This window comes from Spinacia oleracea, chromosome 2 (genome assembly GCF_020520425.1).
Source record: "Spinacia oleracea cultivar Varoflay chromosome 2, BTI_SOV_V1, whole genome shotgun sequence".
Lineage (NCBI taxonomy): Eukaryota > Viridiplantae > Streptophyta > Magnoliopsida > Caryophyllales > Amaranthaceae > Spinacia > Spinacia oleracea.
Genome location: NC_079488.1, coordinates 97,374,064 through 97,395,046, shown reverse-complemented (window position 1 = coordinate 97,395,046; position 20,983 = coordinate 97,374,064). Strand labels below are relative to the sequence as shown.

At 34.4% G+C, this 20,983-nt stretch overlaps 2 protein-coding genes across 3 annotated transcripts; one reads left to right on the top strand and one right to left on the bottom strand.

Annotated features, from left to right (window-relative positions):
• Positions 1–3,779: 3,779 nt before the first annotated feature.
• LOC110802935 (bZIP transcription factor 29) lies at positions 3,780–10,797 on the top strand. Of its 2 annotated transcripts, XR_008928326.1 has the most exons (5): positions 3,780–5,327; positions 5,420–5,552; positions 5,666–5,750; positions 8,481–8,572; positions 10,255–10,392. XR_008928326.1 is itself a non-coding variant. In XM_022008390.2 (4 exons), exons 1-4 carry the CDS (start codon positions 4,189–4,191, stop codon positions 10,500–10,502), a joined length of 1,605 nt encoding a protein of 534 aa, XP_021864082.1. In that variant the 5' UTR covers positions 3,781–4,188; the 3' UTR covers positions 10,503–10,797. The 2 variants fall into 2 exon arrangements, 1 of the variants encoding a protein (XP_021864082.1); XM_022008390.2 differs by lacking the exon at positions 8,481–8,572 and having other exon boundaries at positions 3,781–5,327; positions 10,255–10,797.
• A 315-nt stretch (positions 10,798–11,112) lies between these two features.
• Positions 11,113–13,859, bottom strand: LOC110802943 (pentatricopeptide repeat-containing protein At3g12770). Its single transcript, XM_022008401.2, has 2 exons — positions 13,683–13,859; positions 11,113–13,306 (listed from the first exon to the last, which is right to left on the bottom strand). Exons 1-2 carry the CDS (start codon positions 13,764–13,766, stop codon positions 11,132–11,134), a joined length of 2,259 nt encoding a protein of 752 aa, XP_021864093.2. The 5' UTR covers positions 13,767–13,859; the 3' UTR covers positions 11,113–11,131.
• Between the last annotated feature and the right edge of the window lie 7,124 nt (positions 13,860–20,983).

The window sequence follows — 20,983 nt, the reverse complement described above, 5'->3', positions numbered from 1 at the left end:
AGTTAATGAAAAATAGTACATCATTTTTTCATAATACGATTGAGATGTTGCCTCATTAAAACCTTACCAGGAAAATCTAGTGCGACAAAACCTTGGTTAAGGAAAAAAGAGTGCAACGCGTATTTCTCCCTCTGATTAATACATCATTTGAGATCTTCTAGTGCAATCAATCCAATGTTGTTGAATAGTTTCTCAAATGTAGCAGCAATGAGTTCCTTGAAAATTGATTCTCCAAAGTTTAACTTCAGTCTTCTATTCTCCACTTGAACATGTGAGGTGAATATCTACATCATTAATGTTTAGAAAATAATACAAGTTAAATCATGTGATTTTCCCTATCACATTCGATACCTTTGTTTTCAAGTTTTCCGATTCATATTATAATAATACTTTAGTTTCACATGAGATAAATACATTTTCTTGTACATGATATTACAGAACTTATCTACACATATTGGACATACATACCTTGTTTTGGAGGTCGTAAATGGTAGTTTTTTTATCAATATTGATCAAACTTTCTTTGCAATACATGATAAATAACAATATCATCGTCTAATTTGGAGGTATAATATAGCTAATAATGTTATTTATGGTTTTTCTGGACTATGAAATAATATCCATTATAAAGACATTACATACCCTTATCTTTATTTTTTAAGATAATTCATATTTGTATAAAAATTATTTCATGAATGAATTAATATGTATATTTCATAACTCGCAAGTACTCAAATTATTGGTTGAGACGACATTTCAAAAACGCTCTTTAAGAGGTTTGACAATATTTCATTCATTTTATGATGTTCATATGCAAAACTTAAAGGACTAGATTTGTAATAACATCATGTATAAGTTCTTCAGAATTTTTTTTAATTTAATTTTAATGATTCACAGCATGTTATTCAATCAACATTATATATATTTGTTAAGCAACTATTAGTCCAATGGAGTACAAATCTCCTCGATCTTATAATTTTCCTTAAAGTTACAAATTCATCTTACCATTCTTTGGATGCATATCCATACGACATCATAATAGTTTTGAAACTTATGTATGCAATATGAAATTATAACTGGATAAATCAAAATCATATGATGATAAAATATTAAACAAGCTAAATGTATGATGAATGATGCATTTACCTATTAACTACACATGTATATGAATATAAGACTCATAATGTAAAATATTGTACAATGTTGATTTAAATCAATAACTTGTTAGACTTCAGGTCCATGAGCTCATTTAGAGAATTATGATTATGTCGACATAAAAATGGACATAGATTTCTGATCCCATCTTAAGTCTATTACTTTTAACATATGCATGTCGGTTCCATCATATACCAGTATCATCAAGTATTATTTTAATATATATACTTTGCATGTCATTTTATCAATGATATCTAAATACATCTTCAAATGGTACGTTTATATTTTTCTCCTAGGCCGTCTATTATAAATTCAGAAATCTATACCACTTTGATGGTATTGCATACACTATAAAACAGATTTCCTTCTCTTCTGGAGTATCATCAACTTCACTCTATTGCCCTTTTCATATATAAATATGTCAATGTGGTGGAACAATATATAATCTACACTTGGGTGTAGAAACTCACAAAATATTTGCAAGATATATAAATCTCAATGTTCAATTAATAACATCACTATGACCAATATATACCTTTTATATGCCTCTCAATGGGTCATAACTTAATATAATCAAACCATAGTGATTTGTGTTCAAACTTCTTTCCGAGAACATAAAGTTGACATGTAACTTACTAATATAGGGATCAATTTTTTTACCTTTTAATTTTGTCAAATTATTCACCAACTAATAATACACTTTTTACATGTATTTTGATAAATGATTTATAGTTTATTTATTTTTTGTCTCTTCTGGAGTTCATCTATATCAATGGTGATTACATTTATTGTGCAATTAATTTTCTTGTTATTTATTTTCTCGTGTGCTGATATATGATTGACCCAATTAAGAGGTTTAAACTTGTACATGGATTATAAAACGCTGGAAAGTAGTTAAATTAACTAAGGTTTATAAAAATGCACCCCTATTGATTAATGGTCGTTAACGCTGTAAGTCATTAACGCCTAATCAATTAATTTACCCCTAACTAACCAGATTAGTCTCTAAATAACCCTAGGTAGTGTTCGAATACATGCATTTGGTTTCAAATTCTTTATTTGAAATCTAGAAATTCAAATTTCAACTTTCAAATCCAAATTAGTTGTTTGGGAAATACTCAGAATTGTAAATCCATCATTTCAATTCAATATTTTGTTCGGAAAGAAAATAAATTCCAATTTCGGAGTTGAAAACCTTCAATTGTTAAAAAATCAAATTGAATTTAACAATTAAATCAATGAGTAGTACTATAAACACAAAAATTAATAAGGTAGCCTTACTTTTGTCATTTTCCACCCACAAACACAATGAGCTATGGAAAAATTATATGATAAAATTTTTGGAAAACCAAATCGGAACTCTTTAATGAAGAAAACAATGAATTCTAATTGTATTTCCACTATGATGGAAGCAATACAACATATTCACTCCATCAATGAACAATATTTCCCAATTATCATCTCCAGAAAGGTCATGTGACACTCGTTCACCCTCTCTTAACCCTAAAACAAAAAGTTAATCAACTAATTTCAATTTTTGCATCAGGAAATTGATATCTTTTTGTTGTTCACTTACAAATATATAGATTTTCACTTTTAATTTCATCTTATAACTTATTCTTGAAGAGCTTTTCATTCCTCAATCTCCAATTTCTGAAATCTTAGAATTTTCTCTTGAGTTTAGACACAAAGGATTTGATTAATGCCGCAATTAAAGGATTGTCGATGATTCTGGTGGCGGCTAAAGAGAAACTTAATTGCAAGAGAGCATTGAGAGAGTGGTAAAATTGTGGCTGGAGTGTAGGGAGTGAGTTGGGAGAGGAGAGAGAAAATGAGTTAAGGAACATGTAAAAAAGAAAAGGTGATTGGTAAAAGTAAACATGGTGGGTTGAGGAGAGAGAGGGGTGAGACCAAGAGCCAAGGAATTGAAATGATGTCATATGGATTGGAATTTCAAATTCATAAAAGTGAACCTCATTCTTTATTGGCTTGGATTTGGGCCAAATCCATTCCAAATTACAAGTATTTCTAAACAAGTGAATTGGGCCAAATAGAAATTCCAAATGAAACTCTAGTCCCAAACATAGCATAGAGGTATTCAATGCATTTCTGAAAATTTGAGAATATTTCATGCATTTCATTAAACCTAAGGACATTTAATAAAAAAAATCTAATAATTTTAAGCTTATCACTAAACAAAGAAATAACAAAAACTCCTTATAATTTACATGTATCGTAGTAACTTTTAAACTGAATTAACTACTCCGTATTAATTTAATACTATAAAATATTTACTGTACACCACCTTCAACTTTTGTGTTAATACCCTCGGCCGCCACGGCCTTGGTAATACAAAATGCAATGCGGCGAGGTAGACCGAAGCCATGTCTTTGAGATTTGAGAGGGCGGTGATTCAACGAATCCGGTTTGATAAGATAAGACGGTCAGACCAAAGTCCGAAAATCACGGGTTTCTCTTCCCTTAAAATATTAAAATAATTATTAAAAAGTCAAAACGCGTCGGAATGAAATTGACATTCACACCAAACTCACATGAAACCCAAATCTCCAATTATTTTATTTATTTATTTATTTATTTTTTAAAACATAAAAATATTATCACACACTCATACACACACAAAAATAAAAAACTCACACAAAGACAGAGGAGAGAGAAAATCGCGAAAAATCTTGGCGCTAGTCTGAAGAGAATCCCATTATCTTTTTTTTACAACGATCTTTGTATCTTCTTCTTCACGCACAAAAGTTCACCATTTCCAGAATCATCTCGTGCAATCCTTTTTGGCGAAGAAGTTGCACAAAGGTGAACTCGACCTTTTCTCTCATCTTTAGTGAAAATTTCTACTGAAAGTCACTGAATTTCTGTTTTCTAGGGTTTTGTGATTTCTGTTGAATTGCTGTTTTGGCTGTTGTTTGAACAATTTGGGATTTGTGTTGTTGTAATTAAAGGAGGAATATTTTTGAGGGTTTAAGGAACTTTGTGAAATTTAGGGTTTTTGAATTTGTAATTTAGATGGAGGGAAGTGATGAAACTGGGGTTATGCAGAGAATTCAATCGTCGTTTGGTAATTGTTCGTCTTCAGTTTATAAGCAAAGTGTTAATCAATTGGGGATTAATGGTCAAATGCAGAATTTGAGTGTATTAGAAGGGAGTAATCATAATGTTAATAGTAAGAGACCTTCTGGTATACCGCCATCACACCCACATTCTCACTTTGTAGCTCCGAAAATTGTTCCCCAGCAAGTCGTGGTTACTCAGAACTTTAATACGGGACCGACACATTCGAGGTCATTATCTCAGTCGTCGTTCTTTTCGTTTGATAACTTGCCTCCGTTAAGTCCTTCGGTGTTTAAGGAGTCTGGTTCGCCGATTTCAGGGTCTAATGAGGTTCCTCTGCAGGAGAGAGATGGTGGTTTTAGAGGAGGGAGTGGGTTTCATGTCAATGAGGGGTTACCGCCTCCGCCTCGTAAAGGACATAGGCGGTCTAGCAGTGATGTTCCTTTGGGGTTTGTTTCGACTGGGCAGACTTCAGGGTCTCAGTTTATGGCTAAGGAGAAGGAAAGGGAGAAGCCGGCACAGCTTGTATTGAAGCGAGAGTCGGATTGGGGTGGGACAAGGAATGCTAGTGGTGAAGGGGAAGCTGAGAGGAAATCTGAGGGTGAAGTAGTGGATGATCTGTTCTCTGCTTACATGAATTTGGATAATCTTGATGCTTTGAATTCTTCTAGTATGGATGATAAAGATATGGATAGTAGGGCGAGTGGTACAAGGACTAATGACAGTAGTGAGAATGAAGTTGAAAGCAGTACAGCTGGTAATTCTCATGGTATTCATGGGGATACTTCAAGAGCTGTTAAGAGAGGCAAGAGAAGTGCCCCTGGAGATATTGTTCCAACTGGTCGGCATTTCAGAAGTCTTTCTATGGATAGTTTTATGGGGAGTCTTAATTTTAATGATGATTCACCCAAGCTTCCACCTTCCCCTGGTATTCACTCAGCTCAGCATTCACCCAGCAACTCATTTGATGAGAATACCAATCAGTTTAGCTTGGAGTTTGCCAACAGTGATTTTACTCCTGTAGAGCTCAAAAAGATCATGTTAAATGAGAAATTAGCTGAGCTTGCAATGTCAGATCCAAAGCGTGTAAAGAGGTTTTGAACTATGCACCAACTGTTTGATTAATAATCATGCTTTTTATTTCTGATCTTTAGTCTTCTTACTTTTTATTTGCTTTATTCTTCAGGATTTTGGCAAACCGTCAATCGGCTGCTCGTTCTAAGGAACGAAAAATGAGATACATGTCAGAATTGGAGCATAAGGTGCAAACATTACAGACAGAAGCTACCACACTGTCTGCTCAGCTCACACATCTTCAGGTGTTTATGAATTGTGTTTTTGGTTGACAGTTATTGTTCTGTTTTGCTGCTCTTTTAAATTTCTTCTATTATCAGCCGAGACCTATATAAATTCAATTCCTTTCCTTCTTCAGAGGGATTCTGCTGGACTGACCAATCAGAATAATGAGTTGAGATTCCGTCTTCAATCTATGGAGCAACAGGCCCAGCTGAAGGATGGTAAGCTTTTCAGCCGTGTCATCCTTTACATTTCTTCTGTGATTATGCACCGGTCCTGAAGTGTAATTTGCATGCCATAGTGATGACTTGCGCATTGATGTTACTTCTAGTATCTTTGGTTTTGATGGGCTAAGCGGATGATCTATTCAGATGATGTGGAGCTTTCTGTCTAGGACAATAGACCATTTGGTACTGGTCCAAGGCTAGAAATGGTCAATAGGTTAGAAATTATGACTGCAAGTTTGCAATGTCTCCATTCGATCGAAAAACTTCTGTTGTAGCAGCCCCTCCATATTGTCACTGCAAGACCTCATATCCGAGTTATTTCTTCTTCTCAATTGATATCTGTTACTACTATTTCCTTCCTCTTAAATGGTCATTTCTACTCACTATGAATTAGGAATATGAATCAGATTCACTGTTACCCAATTTGCTAACCCCTCCGCAAACTATGATTTGAATCGCACTTGCTACATGTGCGTTGCTAGGGTGGTACACTTTAGAACTATTCGAACAAAATCAGGTAGCACATTGTTTATGTGCTACTCCCTAAATAGCTTGGGGAGTGATCCCTAATGAAGTAGATGAGGTAATTGGTAGGTTGTTGCCTTGCCGGGCCTACTGAAGTTCTAATTGGCCTAATCCGAGTAGTTGTGGGAAATTTTATAAAAATGGGAAAAATAAATAGGTTTTATTGTGGTGTGTTGTATTGAGAATTGTTAGTTCCTTTCTACATTGGTCACTACTTGAAGCAACGATTCTTTTCAAGCTGTGTCAGTTGACCACAATCTAGAAAATGATCATGATGTCTAGTTTTCATTATTTTATTGTTCAAGAAATGATCCTTTCCAGATTTTCTCTAGTCCTTTGACTCTTTCAAGTTTCTGCTTAAAGTTTCCTTTTAAAAGTAGGAATCCCAATTATCTGTCATATTCATAATACATTCCAGTGATCCATGTGTTTGTGTTATTATATTTTCCTCATATAGCTTGATTCTGAAGAACTTTTCAGTCCGGTTATATTTTTCATTTTTCATTTTTACTTCTATTCTGATTTTTGTCCTTTAAAATTCTAAAGGAACAAAATATATTGGAATTGGCTCCCTCTAATTCTTATGAACTAATTATTTCGGATCCTTGCATTATTTCCAATTAATCATCACGGCAGTTTTTGGTTGATTTTTGGGCCGTTTTACACTAACCATTATTTTGATACTGAAATGAAAATTTCTTTGGTATCTGAAGTTGGTTTTATGGCCACTTTGTTTGTTATTGTCCCCCCCCCCCCCCCCCCCCCCCCCCCCCCCCCCTCCTTGTGTTGGTTTGCACATGTATCACCAAAATTAAGTCAATTAAAAGATCTCTTCCTGCTGGAAATTTAGGGTGTTAAAATCCTTTATGTTGGTCCTATTTTTTCATTGAAATATCTGTCATGAGTTTAATTCATCAAATGTCAGCTTGTGATTTAAGTTAGAGCGGATAGTAGACCTGTGGAGTGTATATTGCTAATTTGCTATGAAAACTCAAAAATCTAGGTTGTTGCTCTTGTTTCTGTGTTTTTAAAACATGAGGATGTCATGTGTTTGTATCAACTTTTCTTGATTCGATAAAAGATCCACTATGTTTGGCAATTGGAATAAATGTTAAAAGATACTTTAAAAATTGAAAGAGAATGTGATTATAATAGAGATGCCCTCTCAGCTAGTAAAAGAAACTGATATGTGATTTACTTGTATGATTTTTCTTTAGTTTGGTTTATAATAGTTTTTTGTTGAATTGGACCTGCTTTTACTTAATTCCAAGTTACAATTAAAACAATTGATCTCCCTTGTCACTATGAAATTGAATTACAGAATAGGGTCACTAACAATCTTTAATGGCATTATTTATTAAACAGAAAACTCCCCAGTGGCCTTATTCCTTTGTACTTCTTTTAGGGTAAAAGTTTAAGAAGTTTTATTGCATAGAACAAAGAATACAATGTTAAGTAGGGCATTCCCTCGCCCAAGCCCAAAAAGGAAAGCATTTCTTTGTACTTTATTTTTTATACGACCCAACTGGAGGAAGTTTGGAATTGGGAGAGGACAGCTGGCAATACCACCCCCTCTCCAAAATCCACTAAGCATATTTAATAATGTCTTCAACCAAAATCAGTTCTTTATCCTCGACCACCATCTGCTCTGTTCAATAAAATGTATATGAATTGAGGACGAGTATACAGTAAAGGAAAGAATACCATCTCAATATATCTTTGGAAAGGATTAGAATGAAATGAAACTGATAGAATGTGTCATTTATCAAAGGAAGCTGAAGCTCAACTGCCAACTCAATCCTGCTTGAGAAAATTCTCCTGGAGAGAATGTGAAGAATATTAAGCACCTACCGCTGAATTATCACAGAGGCAACTGGCCAATGTGTGGTAAAACCAGAATGCATACTGCAACCAAACATTTATGGGCTGGGATCTGAACGTGTTTTATGCGGTTTGGTACTTGCAAATAGGTTAATATATATGTGATGCTTGAAAGAACATTGCATTGAAGATGTCCTAGGAGAAAAGGCACTATATGCGATTTAGCTAGAAGCAAGTCTAGCAGCTGATTCTTTTATTCATTTAGGGATGACGACTAATCATCAGTTAGTGTTTCTTGGATGATGATGATTTAAAATGAATGTTGATTTGATTTTTCTACTCTAATTATTATTCATTTTTCTTCCATTTCATTTTTAGGATTGCTTAAATAATTTCCCTCACCATGATTTAGTGGCCGTCTTGGTCTTGAATAGCTGAACTACTGATTCAGACAAACAAGTAAAGGTCAGGTACAGTGCTTGAAGTGCTCTGCAAATCTTACAAACTTATGTTGAGACTTGATTTAGTTTGGTAAAAGGAGAGTGAAACTTTCACTGTTTACCTGTTTATTGCACTATATTCACTAATAACTTTATCCCTGAATAACGTTGATTGAAACTTCGTAGCAAGCTGTACAAAGTTACAACACCCTTTTGGTTAACAATTAGAATGACAAGGCTGCGAAACGCACATTATATAAGCCATCCTAGTAAGTTATCCAGCCTGTCATTTTCCGCTTGAGTTTCACTTTGTGAGTTGATAGTTTGGTAGCTCTTGCTTGGAAGATTGATATCCGTCTTCAGCTGTTTATTCTTGTGATTGTGTGTTGTGTGTGTGTGATTTAGCAATCACTTTTTGTAAGCATGTATGCATCTAATTGATTTACCCACGCATTCCTACAACTCCTGGGCAGGAGTTGTGTTTTGCTGGAAATGTTGGGGGTGATGTTATTGTATGGTATGTTTGCAAGTTGAAAGCATTGTTAAAAGTTTGGAGCGTGATGTGACTTGTAGAACCTTTTTACTCCCAAGTCCAAAAGACAACCAGAGAGAGTTATGCTACTGTTTTTATATTTTCTTTAGACGAAGAAAATTTCCAGTGGAAAAGAATAAGTAACCATATTACAGCTTCAGGACCAATATGTGATAAGTAAATAAAATTAACAAAAAAGGCATTGAGAGTTAATATTATTATTTTATTGAACTTGTAGAATTAAAACCTCCAGCTGGGTTCTTCTAGGGTGGGAGAGAGGGGGGTGGGCCGTGGGGATGGGGGTGGGGGGAGAGTTGTGTTAAAAATAAGGTCTTATAAGTTCGAATAAGATCCAACGAATAAAATATGTAATATTATGATATTAGTACCATTATTATGTATTTGACTATTAGTTACGTTGTTGCATCAAATAAATCATAGTTGTATTGTTATATAAAAATAATTTATGGTTACTAATTTATGAATGACATGTTAGTATTAATTACTATGTTATTATTAATTATTATCAATATAACTATAATGGAAAACTTAATTAACATTTTACAAATTACGTGTACATCACGAATCGATTGTTATAAATATTCTAATTGCTAAATGTTTAGAAATCATTTAATAAACTTCAAATAAGGTTTAATAACGTTCGATAAGGTCTTATAAGGCCTTATATAAGACCTTATTTTCAGGTCCAAGTTGAAGAGAACACACCCTTAAATTATCAAGGTTGTCTTTTTCTTGGATAAACAATATTTGACTTACATAAGTATCTTTTATTAAGAGTTCCGGCCTTAATCCAGGTCAGATATAGAGTACATTTCAAAGACCAAATAATATTCCCACGTTCTTCTACAAAAAAAAAAATTGAAAAAATTGTGACAGTCATTGGTTTAATATTAAGCCATTTGAACATCTGCATGTTTATGCATATCCTTGTTTTCTGGCTCCTTGTTTGAGACCGCCCTTTGGCAAGGTACGGTAGGGTTTGGTAGTGTATTTCCACGTTTCTAGAAAAAGGCAAGTCATAATTTCTGCTGGATGAGTGTCCAATGTTCTATATTTGTTGAGTTGTGTGAATTCTAACAATTCTCAGAATGGGAGAGACAGCTTTGAACTCCACATGCTTTAATTAATTAATTAATTTTCTGGGTGCCTGATATTGCAGCTCTGAATGAAGCACTTAGGGCAGAAGTCCAGCGTTTGAAGCTTGAATCTGGTGAGCTAAGAGGTGAGGCCTCTCAGAACATGTACCGGCAAAACAACGCTAACCAGCAAAACAACCAGATGATGCGGATGCATCCTTCTCTGTATAATAACATGTACCAGCAAAACAACGCTAACCAGCAACAGCCACCACAACAGACCCAAGACCCTCAACAAAGCCAGTCCACTGATGCTGCTCCTAAGAATTAGACAAGATTCTATCTTTTCACAACTTGTAGTAGGGGCCTTTCTAAGATCATTAGCAATCTGTTAGCGTACATATGTTGAAGTATATGTGTATTTATATCCCAATTCATTATCATGATATCTATTCGTTCAATCTTTTATGTGTATTGTTTAGTCGACACCAATGCTATATGTATGATGAAATTTATAAACCATACTTGATACCCTCCTCATGGCTTCTCACTTCAAGGGGGAAAGTTGACAATTGTATAATACTATTAGTAATTTATAAAGTATTTGGTTAGTGTGGTTTTTTTTATTTTTATATTAACTATCGACTTCTGTATTTTGTGCTTCAGCTACCATAAAATGTGTTTGATTTATGGTTTTTAATCGGCTTAAGAGTCACTCCATTGATGTTTTCGGCAATATTTTAGGTATACGCAAGACTTTTTTTTTACTCATGTGCTTGTACCGTGTGAGCATATGGGCAGAAAAATAGTCTTTCACTCGCTCTTACCATGCCCCCACAGGCTACTAGGTTTATGTGGTCAATGATAAATAAGGACGCAAACTGGGCTGTGTAGTGGTTTGAAGCTGAATTCAGGGAGGCAGTATTATATGACAACCCAAGCAAACAAAAAATCATTCAATTATAAAAGATTGCCAAAATCTCCACAAGAACAATGTCCATTGACAAATCTATGGAGTCGCTTACTATCACGGACTATGATTTCTCTGTCAGTAATTTCAGAGACAAACTTGATGAATGTATGACAGTCCCTGCACATACTAATACTCTTGACGATTCGTAGTGGAAAACCGTGTCTTGTTTGCAATAATCCGAAAGCAGTGGCTAACTTTTCACTGTGATGTACAGAAGAAGTTACAGTTTCTGCTTCATTATCCTCCCCATCAGTTACTTGTGGGCTCTGAGATTCGTATCCCTTACTCTTGATCTCATCAACCAACATGCTCAAGTGATTCTCGACCTCTGTTTTATGAGGAAATGACCATGTTTTTGGTGAAAATGAGTATACTTTATCCTTAATGCTTAACCAACTCCAATCCTGCAACTTTCCGAGCTTTTCATCCTTCATCAGTTTTCTTACTCTTGATACATCCTGCCATCTTTCTGCTGAGATATACATGTTTAACACTAGAACATAAGTCTCCTTATCTTTGGGCTTCAACTTGAGCAACTGTTCAGCAGCATAATAACCCAACTCCACATTTCCTTGACTTCTACAACCTGCAATCAAGATTGACCAGATAACATCATTGGGTTCACTATTCATTTTCCTTGTCAGATCAAAAGCTTCCTCCAACCGCCCAAGCCTTACATACATGTCTATCAAACATGCATAATGCTCCATTATCGGCTTAATCTTATAGATTTTCTTCATCATTTCAAAGTATTCTAGGGCCTCATCAACCAGGCCGGCTTGACTACACGCAGCAAATACACCAACAAATGTGATTTTATTTGGTTTCTCTCCAGCTGATAACATTTCCTTGAATAGCTTTAGTGCTTCCTGTGATCGTCCATGTTGGGCAAAAGCTGAAATCATAGATGACCAAGATATCATAGTCCTTTTACCCATCTCCTCGAAAGCTTTGGTAGCATTGCCAATGTTGCCACATTTATTGTACATATTAACCAGGGCAGTTCCCACAATCACATCAGCCAAAAACCCACTCTTGATGGTCTGAGCATGAACCTGTTCCCCTTGATCCAAGGCCACCAGAGCACTGCAAACACTCAACACACTTGACAAGGTGAAAAGATCTGGTTTTGTGCCTGATCTACTCATTTTCAAGAAGATGGTTAATGCCTGATTTCCACTTTGGTGAGCAGATATCCGATTCTCAGCAGGATCCATCATTTGGGCATGACCTGCTATCATAGCATTCCATGTAACCAAGCTGATAGAATCCATCTCATCAAATAGTCTCTTTGCTTCATCAACCAATCCACATTTCAAGTACAAGTACATTATTGAATTATCGATTAGTAGGTTTCTATGGAATCCTTGTTTGATGCTCAAGGAATGTATTTGCCTCCCTACTTCCAAACCCTGGATTGCACAACATAAACTCAAGATGCTAGTGAATGTGAACTCATTGAGCTCAATATCTTCTGACAGCATCATCAGAAAGTATCTCAAACCCATCATAGGATCTCCATTATCGCCACAAGCAGAAACAACCGTGGTCCATGATACAACATTCTTTTCTCCTATCCTTCGAAATGTATCAACAGCCGAAGGCAATCTTCTACATTTAGAGTAAAAGCTGCAAAGGGCATTACCAACACTCGTCTCAGATTCTATACCATATTTGACAATGTAAGCATGAATTTGCTTCCCTAATCTTACAAGTAACATAGATGAACAAGCACTTATTATCGTCCCAAATGTATAACTCGTTGGATAAGCCCCAACTTCCAACATCTCTACAAAAATCCGGATAGCTACCTCAGGTTGCGAGTCATGAACATATCCTGTCATAAGTCCTGTCCAACTAACAACATTTCTCCCAGGCAATCGATCAAACACCTCTTGTGCATACTCCATCCGCCCACATTTAGCATACACATTAATAAGCGAAGTCATAACAAATGTATCTTCATATGTTCCAGTTTTTACAATGTGGGCATGCACCATTTGAGCATCTAACACCGACCGGCTTGCGACACATTCTCGCAACAAGGGAACATAGAATGAAGATTCTACTTGGTTACCTTCATTAAAGCTAGACAATGCCTCTTTTAAAGTAATGAAACCCTTCTCCTCCAAGTTAACATTTGGGTAGCTAACACTTGGATTCTGAAATTCCAAAATCCAGCACATAATCAACAATCATACACAAAAATCAACACCCGTCACAAACTATCTATATTTCATAATAATTTCACTGATTTCTTAGCATTTCAATAGAGAAAAGCTAATACAAATTTTAAGTAGGAAGTTCCATTAATCGATTAAAATGAAGTATCAAATTAACGAAGAAAGATGATGATGCATAGACATATCAAATTGAAGAATTTCCAATCAAACAAACAGAAAGATGATGATGCATAGACATATCAAATTGAAGAATTACCAAGCAAACAAACAGAAAGATCACCAAAATTGAGTTTATACAACATGATTTTGGGGACAAAAAAAATGTAAATTAAAAGGTAAAGATGAAATTGAATACCTTTTCGAAGATAGGTGTCGATTTTCTGATGTCAGGGTTGAGTTTGAGATTGCCACTTACAGCAACTGAAGGTAAAGAAGCCATGAAATGAGCGAGGGCATGGAAAGAGATGAGCTTCTTCAGTTGAGATAATACAACGGTTGCTGTCTGTTAGCTTCTTATCTGCTACTCTTCTATCTGTTACAAGTTGAATCCTATTAGGCAAACAAACTAGGTAGCCCAAAGGCTAGCCTTGAGCCGACTAACTCTAACATGGGCACATGGCTTTGGCCCGACTAGACCCGCTTATTTTGCAGGTCGAATCACGGTCAGTGCAGGTCAAAAGCGGGTCGGATAATAAAGGTATTATTTTTAGCAGGTCGGATAATGTACGGGTTAATCGAGGCGAACGTGGGCATATAAACGAGCCAAAGAAAAAGGGAAAAAAGAGTCGTATCTCTACAATATAAGGGAACTCTTGAGGTCATTATAGTAAATGACATTTTGATGTCCCCCTATAGAATAATCTATATTACCCTCATTCATAACTTGAATTAATATAATTTTATTAAATACTTAATTAATGCCAACATTTAGGGAAATTTTAAGGCAAATTTGCAACATGTACTATTTTCCTAATTAGGAAATCAATCCGATTAGAAAAAAGTCAAAACAACATTTAGTGACAATAATTATTCGGTAAAATATGCAAGTAAATACGTGTACTATTTACTTTTCAAGATTAGGAGTAAATATAAAGTACTAAAATGCATCAAATTATATACTACTCGTAAAGGGTTAGTATTCACTTTTCAAGATTATTAGCAAACAATATGATTATTAATTATACACTTGAATGTTGGAAAAAAACTACGTTTACTCGGTAAAAGATTAATGCTCATTACAAAGTAGTAAAAGACAGTGAATCATGCTCCGTATAATTATACATTAAAGATGTAGGGACATCAAAAAAAAATATAGCTTAGTAATATGGTTGATTAATACAATAACAACAACAAAGCCTTAGTCCCAAAATGATATGGGGTCGGCCAACATGAATCGTCATAGGAGATCGTCAATGTGACCAGAACAAACCAGAAAGGAGCAAGAAGTTAAAAGAAAAATAATATTATAAGAGATAATAAAAATAAATAAAGTTTAAAATAGATATAAGTAAAATAAGCGCCTCTATATATATATATTAAAAAAAATTAATTAAGGGCTAAAAAAAATGTTTAAACTAGAAATAAGTAAAATAAGCACCTTTCGAAATAGCATGTTAAAAGATAAAAATAATTACAAAAATAAATAAATAGAAAATAAAAATAAAAATAAAATAAAAATGGAAGATGTATAAGTCAAATGAAGTCATCAACGTATATTCTCTCCCTCTACTCTGTCATATCCAACGCCATATTCTCCTCAATCCAAGGCCGGCTAAAGGGAGGTCCAGGTGGACCTCCAGCACCGGGCCACAAAATTTTGGGGCCCCAAAAAGAAATTATGTTGGTTAAACCCCCAAGAACAAATATTATATATTTAACAACTGCTTATTATGCAATATATAATCTTTATCCCAGTTGGTAAGGACTCATAAGTGTGGTAGCTGAGACCTGGGTACGATTCTTCATAATCCCCCTTTTTTATTTTATTTTTTCATGTCCATCAAACCTTTACATGAAACAATATTAATATAATAATTATGTGTTTTACATTTTATTTTTTCATGTCCATCAAACCTTTACATGAAACAATATTAATATAATAATTATGTGTTTTACATTAAATAATTGCCCGTCAAAATTTATAGGGGCCCAATATCTATATTTTAGCACAGGGCCTCCAAATTGTCGGAGACGGTCCTGCCTCAATCCCAAGTAGGCTCATATCGTACTCAATCACCTTCCTTCAAGTTTTCTTAGGTCTTCCGCTACCCTTTGCAATTATATCACTTTGCCACCCTTTTAGCCTCCTAACCTAGGCATCACTTGATCTTCTGCTTATATGCCCAAACCATCTTAAACGATTTTTCATCATCATAACCTCAATCGGTGCAACTCCTACATTCTTCCTAATAATCTAATTCCTCAAACGATCCTTTCTTGTATGCCCACACATCTAACGTACACATGCGCATCTCCGCCACATTCATCTTATGCACGTGACCATGTTTCACTGCCCAACATTCCATGTCGCACAACAACGCCGGTCGATTTGTCGTGCGGTAGAATTTTCCCTTCAATCTTTGGGGCATGCCTGGATCACATAGGAACCCCCGTGGCACTTTTCCACTTAAACCAACCTGCTTTGATTCTATGAGCCACATCGCCATACAATTTCCCATCCTTTTGGATAATAGATCCTAAATAACGGAACATTTCAAAACCTTGAACAACTTTCCCATCTAAGGTAATCGCCCCTGTCTCTCTATCTTGGACTCCACTAAACTTACATTCCATATATTCCGTTGTTTCTACTCAACATAAAACCCCGAGATTTCAAAGTTTGTCTCCATAACTCCAACTTACTTTCCACTCCTTCTTTGATTTCATCAATCAACACAATATCATCTGCAAACATCATGCACCATGGTATACCATCTTGAATTGACCTCGACAATTCGTCCATGACTATAGCAAAAAGAAACGGGCTAAGTGTGGAACCTTGATGCACTCAAATCGTAATGGGAAATTCTTCTTTCCAATCGTAATCATAATATGGTTGATTAATAATGTTGGTAAAATAATATGTGTAGTTCTAGGTTCTACATTGGACGAAAATGAAGATCGAGATACGGAAGACCGGAGGTCAAAACGAATATATAATTTTTTAAGGGAAACTCAGTATCTGATTTGGTTTTATAGGTTATTGATTCATCCTTGCCCAACACAATTTAGACTTCCTAGGTACTGAAATATAATAAGTACTTCAACAAGTTTCGATCTACTATAACTAAATACTCTTATGACTTTTATTAGCTCATATTGAATTTTACATTAAAAGACAAATCTCATTTTTTTTCTAACTTCAAGGTGGTCTTCTTCTAATGACAGAGGCTTGTTCATGTTTATGTAGCTTAATAAATGTAATTGACTCGGGGAAAAAGAATTCTCCACCTCTGGAACCAAAGCTTTTCGTGGGTGCTACTACACGAAGTAAATTAATGATTTAATCTAGATCATTTCTATAGTGTTAGTTATGTGTACTGCAAATTAATCGATTGGGCAAAAAAGTGCACGTGGTTCGACAAAATATTGCGAGCAAAATAAAAAGAGAAAAATATTTTATATGTGTGATTTTTTCACTGTAGTACTACAATTTATATTTTTCCTCACATAAGGGCATGAGTATTACATTGTTTCACTATTTAGAGGTTTGATTCATGAGATGATGTCTAATTAATTTTTCTTTAGACAAACTTTGTGAACAATTAGTTGTAATATCACAAATTTTAAATTTATATATAGATTCACGCTGAAGTCATGCACGTATCGAGTGCATATGAAACTATAGTGTGAATACAAAGTTAATACACATAATTGATTAGTTTTCAAAAATATCAATCAATAATTGAATACTAAAAGACACACCAAGAACGACACACGGAAAGTGGTTGTTCATCGCCAGTTGGAACATGAATTGTCTCACCATCATCAGTAAATCTAAACTTAACTAAGATTGTAGAGGATGATGATGAAAAACAACAAATAAGTAGAAAATATATGAAAATGGACCATTATATTGAAATCGAAAATGAAAATGAAAATGAAAATGGAGATGAGAAGAAGAAGAAGAAGAAGAAGAAGCTAAAGAAAATGACGAAGAGAAAAGAAGAAGAAGAGAGAGAGAGAGAGAGAGAGAGAGAGAGAGAGAGAAGAAGAGAGAGAGAGAGAGAGAGAGAAGAAGAAGAAGAAGAAGAAGAAGAAGAAGAAAGAGTAAACAGGCATTTAGCGATTAAAAGAAGAGGAAATGATAATAAATGAGAAGTGGGTGGACGGTTACTACTTACTAGTCAAAAGAAGTGGGAGCAGTTAGTTTTTTGGCTTCAAATTTCGCCCAAACCAAAATTGTTGTATTGGGCTTCATTAATCTCCATTAATGAGCTTTAAAACGCGTTGGTCTTATTTACAAACGTGAACATGTCACACCATTAAGTTTATGGTGTGGTTGGTCACATACGAGAATTAGTACAAATAATTGCACTTAAATAGTTAAGTTGTTTTATAAATTAGTTAAAGTATGATACAAATAGTTGCACTTATTAGCCGTATAGTTAATCTATTATATAAATAGTTGCACTATGCGAAATAGTTAAGTTTTTATATAAATTAGTTAAAGTATGATACAAGTAGTTGCACTTATGAGCCGGATAGTTAAGCTATTATCTAAATGAGTTAAAGTATAATACAAGTAGTTGCACTTATGAGCCGGATAGTTAAGCTATTATCTACATTAGTTAAAATAAATACTCCCTCCGTTCTTGAATGTTTGTTCCTTTTGGAATCTAAGACAATTCAATTTAAGTATACTTGTCACATGAATTTAACTCTTGTGGGTAAGAGAGATAAATAATTAAGGGGTATAATAGGGATAAAGCTTTACTTGAGAGTAAACAAGTGGGTTATTTGGATATTTACAAGGGTATAATGGGGATAAGTGTAGGACAAATAAGGAAAAAATCCAAAAGGGACAAACAAATAAAAATAACTCAATACGAAAATAGGACTAACATTCAAGAACAGAGGGAGTACAAATAGTCGCATTTATGAGCCGAATAGTTACGTTATTATACGGATTAGTTTTTTTGAGGGATTAGTTAAGGTATAATATAAATAATTGCACTTATATAAGCTGAATAGTTAGGTTATTATTATTGATTAGTTAAGGTATAATACAAATACTTGCACTTATATAAGCTGAATAGTTAAATTCATACGTAAATTAGTTACAATATAATACAAATAGTTGAACTTATGAGCTGAATAATGTTATGAGCGCTCACTCGCTTGCAAAAAAGAAACAAATTCTAAAATCGTCATGCTGGTGCCTGATACCATGTAACAGCAAGGCCCAAACAATTTACACACGTGTTTTTATATTTCTAAGACCGCCTTTTTAAAACATTTTAGGGGTCGTTCGGAGATGATTTTGTTTCCTGTTTTCCGTTGCGTTTTTTAGAAATATAAAACCAAACATGTTCGTTAAAAACGTTGAAAAAAACAAATTCCATATAATTTTAACCAAACCGCAACGGAAAACTTGCAACCACAAAAAGTGGTTTCATATTTGTCGATTTAATAAACTGACACTGACTGCCTCTGTCACCGATTCAACTAGGAACCACAAACCTGCCCCTGTCACCGCCTTAATGGTTGAACGACTACCGTTTAATCGGATACCTCCGGTATCTCCGCCGCTTTCCACCACCGACCGACACTTTCGCTGCGGAAACTCATGCCTTTTGACTACTTTGCTGCTTCTTTTGAATCCTCTAATTTCATTCTACCCAAAATTAAATTTGCCCAACTCTAATTGAATTACCGAAGACGAGTTTCTTGTACCCATTTATATTTTGGTTTTGTGGCCTTTAGCCTGATTTGCAGAGGAAAAATATCTAAAAGAAGAGGAAGAAAAGCACTGTCAAATGAAGTATTTATGTGCTTTTTCTTTTGGATTTAGTAATATGGACTAATATATGGACTTTTAATGTTGGGAAATAATTTGCTTTTTTATTTATGTTTGAAGGTATAACAATGAGAAATGGAGGTGGAGTTGAAAGACTTGAGAGGAGAGAACTCGGAGAAGTAATAGTGATCCAAAATTTACTTTTGTTTTTGAAATTTGATAATACCCACTCGAGATCCAAAGTGTTGTACACTTGTACAGAGTGCTATTAATTTACGAAGGTATTTTTTAAAACTGTACATTGACTTCATATTTCAAAGTAGTTTTATTTTGGTTTTGAAAACACATAATAATAAAACGGAAATCAGTTTTGAGTTTCTAAAAACAAAAAACTGAAAACTAGCTATGATACCGAACGAGCCCTTAAAAACTTATTTTGATCTTATCTGAACTTATTTTTCTAGAAAGTCAAAGTGTTAGCCTTATACTGAAATATGAGTAGTAGGAAGAAATTCACTCGACGTTAATTTGTATGAAATTTGGAAAGAATAGTCACGTAACAATGTCTAACAAAGTAACAATTATATCCTAACTGTCGAAAAAATTATCCCCAAGTATATGGAAAATTTTCGTTACTATTTAAACATGATCCTCTTGGTGAAACTCGAACCCGGGACTTTTCTTAGGTGGCATCAAACTACTTACCTTTTGATCAAACCCTATATTGGTGGTCCTATTCCACATTTCCACTTAGATGCAAAAAACCACCAATAACCATTATTTTGTACTCCCTCTATATGGAAAATAATTGACGCACTTTGATCGGCACATAGTTTGATGAGGGCACGTGATCGAGTTGATTAAAATAAGATGTAAATAAGGTAAATGGAGAATAAACAATAAACGATAGTGAACAATAATGAACATATTAAAGTATTTAAAGGAAAGAAAGACAAGAAAATGTTGCTAGTGAGATCTTTGGGGTAAGAAGAAAATTATAAAATTGGGGGGGGGGGGGGATTTCCATAATTGAAAAGCACACCAATTAATAAAATGCGATCGGTTATGGAAAGCGCACCAATTAATTATATACGGGGGATAGTTCAAGTGTACTATTCGACGTCCGCGTACACTAAAATCGCTCGCGTTTCTTTACATGAAAAGACGCTTTTGCCCTTATTAAATTCTATCCAATAATGGTATAATAATAATAATAATAATAATCATAATAATAATAATAATAATATAATAATAATAATAATAATAATAATAATAATAATAATAATAATAATAGTAATACTAACACAAACAATGATAATAATAAAAATAAAAATAATAATACGGAGTAATAAATAATAGTAATAATAATAATAATATTAACAATTGAAATAATAATTGAAATTCCCAAAAATTTAAATGTATTACGAAATTAAGTAATGTATTTCTTTTCTAATTTAGGGAAAAACGACTGTTGACATTAATTTAAATCAAACAATTTTTTTTAAACAAAAAATAAGAGTGCCGCCTAAAGAAGGCGACCAATACCGTGGTACAGCCGCTCGGAATTAGCGTCAACGACCATGGCTCAGCCGCGCAAGATCTGCAGTTGGGCCATGGTCTGGGTTGCCTTCTTTGGGCGGCAACAGGGCTTGAGCAGAATAAAAATAAATAAATTAATCGACGTCTCTGTTTTCCTG